This window comes from Hydra vulgaris, chromosome 06 (assembly GCF_038396675.1).
Source record: "Hydra vulgaris chromosome 06, alternate assembly HydraT2T_AEP".
NCBI classification, from domain to species: Eukaryota; Metazoa; Cnidaria; class Hydrozoa; order Anthoathecata; family Hydridae; genus Hydra; species Hydra vulgaris.
In genome coordinates, this window is record NC_088925.1 from 19326403 (window position 1) to 19332500 (window position 6098).

At 25.0% G+C, this 6098-nt stretch overlaps 1 protein-coding gene across 1 annotated transcript in view; it reads right to left on the minus strand.

The window, feature by feature from the left end:
- LOC100208775 (serine/threonine-protein phosphatase 5) overlaps window positions 1-6098 on the minus strand; it is a 52414-nt gene that overhangs the window by 44114 nt on the left and 2202 nt on the right. Inside the window, exons 2-6 of the mRNA XM_065799461.1 lie at window positions 5282-5451; window positions 4633-4704; window positions 3329-3473; window positions 3081-3205; window positions 2151-2216 (exon numbers count right to left, since the gene is read on the minus strand). Of these exons, the coding sequence (XP_065655533.1) occupies window positions 2151-2216; window positions 3081-3205; window positions 3329-3473; window positions 4633-4704; window positions 5282-5451 (578 nt within the window). The remainder of the gene's footprint in view (window positions 1-2150; window positions 2217-3080; window positions 3206-3328; window positions 3474-4632; window positions 4705-5281; window positions 5452-6098) is intronic.

Consider the following 6098-nt stretch of genomic DNA (forward strand, 5'->3'; position numbering starts at 1 on the left):
TTTAGCTCTATAGTATCTTTTTTCATCTTTTAGTAAACGTGATACTTGGTGATTTTGTAAAAATATATAAAAATTTTAAAACCTGTAGAATAGACAGATAAGCAAGAGTATCATTTTTACCAACAAACCCTGTCTTTGTGAAGTGCATACAAGTTTTTAACAATATCTATCATCGAATGAGCAAACATATTGCTAACTTATATGCACATGGTATTGCATGTATTTAATGTTTTAAGCTTGTATGCACTTAACAAGGACTAGGCCATACTCATGACAGGCTAGTTATGATAGTTAACTGTAGCATAATTTTTTTTTGCCTGACAACTTTTCACTGTTAGTAGAGTGCAATAACTTATAGTGTTTATACTGTTCTGTGTAATAGTTAATAATAATAATAATTAATAGTGTTCTGCTTGTGGCCTTGCGCTGAGTACCTATATAATTTTGCCTTTTCTTTGTAGGTATAACATAAACTTTATGAAATAAAGATCAAATATGAATATTAAATGATATATCTAAAATGCTTATTCAGACATTTGAGAGGAGAAGAAAGATATTAAATATAATACTCTTTTGCATTTTGAAATTTTGTTAATCAAATGATTTTTATTTCTTTTATAAAAGTTCAACTAATTTGCTCTAATATTTTAATATATACAACAGCAACAATCCAACTTGCTATCTAGTTTAAAAATAAATAATCAACTTGGTACAAAATATAATTGATCAGATTTTGGATTATTCTGAAAGTAGTTCAAACTAAAGATTTTATTCGTTGTAAATACCTTTAAAAACCATTTTGTATATAAATACAGTAGGCCAGGTGAATATAAAAAAGCAATTGCTTTTACTCAGTAATTGGTCAGCTTTACATGAATAAAAAATTAGCAATTTTGCTCAAATTTTTATTCACATAAAGCTGAGCAATTACTGAGTGTTATTGGAGTAAGTTGTTTAGCTTTACATGAATAAAAATTTAAGTGAGTTTGCTAAAATTTATATTTACAAAAAGCTGAACAATTACTCCAAAAACACTGAGTAAATGCAATTGCTTTTTCTAATTCACCAGACCTAGTGTATGCAACCCTCGGAATTAGGAAAAATGAGGTTGGAAATAAATTGCTGACCTCAAACTGTTAGAGGTCGGCATCAGGTTAGTAAAAAAATACAAAACAAAGAAGTCACCATAAAACAGAAACGAGGTAAGCTTTTTTTTGCTGACCTCAAACACATTAAGGTCGGCAGTAAGGTCGGCATTGCCATATGCCAACCATAATTCTGAGGGCTGTGTATACAAGTGTATTTACAGTATAAAAATTACAAATTGTTAATAATAAAAAATAAAGGAATTATAGAAACTAAAATCAGATTTATCAGTTGTAAAATTTAAAAAAAACCATAAATATATTTTGGTTTTATTGAATTTTTTAAGGTGGGTTTTTTTTGAGTTGGGTTTTTTTATCAACCCTGCTATGAATGGAGTATTAAACAGTTTTTCATAACTCTTCAAAGTGGTTTAAAGATTTGCACTTTAATTTTTTTAAGTACCATGTTAATTAAAAACAATTACTAAAAATAATAGTGCAATAGCCTTAAATACATTTACTTGCACATATAACTGCAACTTAAACTTTAAATGAAAACTTAAGTAATTATAGAAGTAACTATTTCAAACCCCACCAAACAAAAATATTATGAAATATTATTTAAATGCCAAAGATATTATGTTTAAAAACTACCACTTAAAAACTAATGTACAAAAGATAAAATTTTGTAATAACCCCCCCCCCCTTTTTTTTACTGCAAATGGGTGACAGTGTAGGGAGGCAGATATTTAAAATTAAAAATTTTCCAGAATAGATTTTTTTGCCTGAATAAAAGCCATTTTAATATATATTAACTCTGAATGGCGTAGCTCTACTTAACAAGGCCTGTATTATATATATATATATATATATATATATATATATATATATATATATATATATATATATATATATATATATATATATATATATATATATATATATATATATATATAAACACACACACAAAACTTTTCTAATATATTTATAGTAAATATTTTTGACTTAAAATATTTTGTTTTACATTATGAAGTAGAAAAAATTTTGTCAGAACTACACTCTTACCTCAGGAATATTGATTTCCACCAATGATGGTTGTTTTTCGAAATAAGATTTAATATCTATCAAAATCTATAAAAAGGTCAATAATTTTGTAAATGTTTTTCATGAAAAAATTTAATAATGCTACAACTTAAGTTTTATATGCTATGAGCCATAAAAAATATATATATACTTAGCCAAATTAAGTCTTTTTCTTTTATCCATACCTGGTTACCAATTATGGTTGACATGTAAAAAAATGCCAGCATTATGATTTCAATCATGGGATGATTTTGATCTTTGAAACTTTTATTTTAAAATGGTTAGTTTATTGAAATGTTATTTAAAAAAATTAACTCACTTTTTCTGGCTTTATCACCTGATAATCATTATAGTGATTTAAATATTGTTTTATATTTAAAGAGCTGTGATTTTTTTAAAATCTAGACTATAAGGCTATAATCAGGGTTTGGGTCAAATACATCTTTGCATTTTATAAAAATAGACTAAATTGTTTTTTTTTATTTGTATAGTGCTTGATTAAATTTTTTTTAAATATTGTATTAATATGTTTGTATTAGTATCAGATCAAAATCTATTTGTAGTTCCATAAACTTGACTATTGACTGGCATTTTTTAGAGAAAAGCTAAGAGACTCATTGTTTTTGTTTTTAACGCTAAAATAATTAAAAATAATTGTTTTTAAATGATATTTGTTAAAAGACTTGTTTACATTTTTCTATTAAGTATACCATTTTATCAGAACTGTATTGAAAAACTATTTGTATTTTTTCTCGACTTAAAATACAAATGTTTGTATTTCCATCCAAATTAGGAAAATGCTAATTAAATATGTTTGTATTTGAAAATGTATTTGGGAATATAGGATTAACATATTTGTATTTGGTTAAATGTATTTGACCTCAAACCTGGTTATAATCAAAATGACATTACTTGAAAAGCATATTTTTTATGTAGTTTCTTTTGATCTTTTAGCTGTGTAATTAGCTCATCCATAAACTCTATAGTAACAGTTTTTCCATCCTTCAAAATTGGGCCAGTGTATTCTGATTCAATAGCTATTTATTTAAAAAAAAAAACAATTAAAAACAATACTCAAAGTACTCACAAAAATAAAAATTGAACAACCTATTTTACTTTTTTTTTAATACAATATTCACTACAAAAACAATTAAAGTTACCCATTGACTCAATATCCAAGCTTTCAATAATTGATTTTTGATCGTCAATTTTAATAGCTTTTGCAAATGCATGCTGGTGAACAATCTTTTTACATTCATTGTATTTTAAACGAGCATCTTTATCGTTTGGACAAGCTTTAGCAACCTAATTTAATGAATTTAAAATTTTTTTAATATTTCTGCTCACTTTATTTTTTAATATACCAAATCTGTGTTCCTAAATGTAAATAAGTATAGAAAATATTGCATACAGAATTGATATCAAAGATAGAAAAGCTTTTTGAAAGAAATAAAAGACAAATGAAAATAAAAATATAAATAAAGTATTTCTATATATTTTGAATGACTCTTTTTTATCCTTAATGAAAGTACTCGCATCAAACCTGTCTTATTTAAAGTTTTTTTTTATGGATAAAATCCAACTTTTAAACGTTGTTTGCAGATTTACGTTGATTTAAAACATCAGCTTTGATGATCTTTGCAGTTAAGTCTTACAAAAGGTAATAAAAGTAATATGAAAACTATAAAAAAATGTCATCATGGTCATATAAAAATGGCATTTTAGATATTGATAATTTATTGATATTGAATATATTGAACTATTGATATTGATATTGAAATATTGAACATATTGATAATTTATTAAAAACAATTGCATAATATTTGTATGTGAGCATAGAAATTAAATTTGGCTGCCATTATAGGATTCTTAGAAGCAGACATCTAAAGTCTCTGGTTTTTCCCTGACTTTTCTGATCCGTCAGATATCATGCTTGCATTAACAAAATGCTATAACTTTCAGTTTGCTTAAATTTTTTGTTGTTTACTTTTACCACTAAATTATCCAACAAATTTTAGTCACACTTTCTGGCAATAAAACAAAACAAGGTCTGTACACAATCCTGCGTGTATACATGTCTTTCTCTCTCTCTCCTTCTCTCTCTCTCTCTCTCTCTCTCTCTCTCTCTCTCTCTCTCTCTCTCTCTCTCTCTCTCTCTCTCTCTCTCTCTCTCTCTCTCTCTCTCTCTCTCTCTCTCTCTCTCTCTGAGATATTTTGGAAAGAAGTTTTGCTAGTTAACAATATAATAAACATGTTAAAACACAAACCTTTAAAAATCTCTGTTAAAAACAAAGTGACTTATGCCACTTTCAAAATTAAACGCATATATATATATATATATATATATATATATATATATATATATATATATATATATTTATATATATATTTATATATATATTTATATTATAAATATTATAATATATATAATAATATAAATATAAATTAATAAAAAAAAACCTACCGCTTCATAATCTTTTAAACTTAACTTGAACTTTCCTAAAGCCATATAAGCAGATGCACGTCTATAATAACCCTATTAAAAAGTTAATCAAAACTATAAATTCAAAACAAAAAATTTATTTATCAAGACTTTTTTTTTAAAGTGCTATTTTAAAATATAAGCAAAACCTGTTGAACTTAAAAGAAAGAATAAAATAAATAAGCTCAAAAATAATTTGAAAAAAACATAATATATAAAACTTGTTTAGAGCAAGAGTATAATATACATTTTGCGTATTTTAATTTCTTTTATGAAACTGTGCATTTTTTTCAAAAGAAATAGAGTTTTATAAGTTTTGAAAACTTTTAAAGTTTTATAAAAAATGTATGAATACATAATACTTCAACTATTTTAACTAATTATTTCTTAATTATTAGGCATTATTTGCTTTCAATTTCTAAAAAATTTATTTTTTTATTTAACACTTTTCTGATTAAAGCATTTCTCAACTTTTACAAATAAAAAATAAGCATATTATTATTATGCATTTAAGAATAGTTAAAACTTGAATGTAAAAATGTGCAAAAAAACTTAATTGTTTTCAAAAAGATACCATAAATCAAACTAAATAAGCATACTATTAAAAAAAAGTTTTATATAAACAACTTACTTTAATATATTTCCGATCAATTTTGATTGCCTGATTTGCATCTTCGAGTGCAGAACCAAAGCATTCAAGCTTAATATTTGAAAAACTCCTATTGCCATAATAAGCTGCTACATACGGATTGAGTTCTATTGCTTTTGTGTAGAATTCAACAGATTTATCATACTTACCATCTTAAAAAGCAAATTGTATCTCTTAAAAATTTCATTAATTTTGAAAAAAGTTTAAGAAACTCTTAAAATAATTATTATTATTGCTATTATTTAGCAATAGTGATATCATCATGTGATAATCAATAGTGATATCATCATCATCATTATTTTTGTTGTTTGTATTATTATTATTAATATTAGTAGTAGTAGTAGTAGTAGTAGTAGTAGTAGTAGTAGTAGTAGTAGTAGTAGTAGTAGTAGTAGTAGTAGTAGTAGTAGTAGTAGTAGTAGTAGTAGTAGAAGTAGTAGTAGTAGTTAGAAGTGACTGGGGCTCTGGTTTTGCTAACCTGGCCCCGGCCCTAGAAAAATTATAAGATTTAGTCAGGATTGATAGCCCAGGCTAAAAAAAATTCATAATAATTTATATATTATAATTTATAGTCACATTTACTATTTATTAAATACTGGCATGTATTTATCTTTTTTAAACTCTAATTTACTTCCAACAAGGTTGCAAGCAACCACTATTAAGTTATGAGTTACTTTAAAATAGAGAATAGAGTTAAAAAGTTAGTAAACAGTTAACTAAAGACTTATAAAGTTGTAGATTGTATAAAAAAGAAAAACATGAATGTAGTTAAGAGTTATTAGGTTTTTTTGATGTGCAA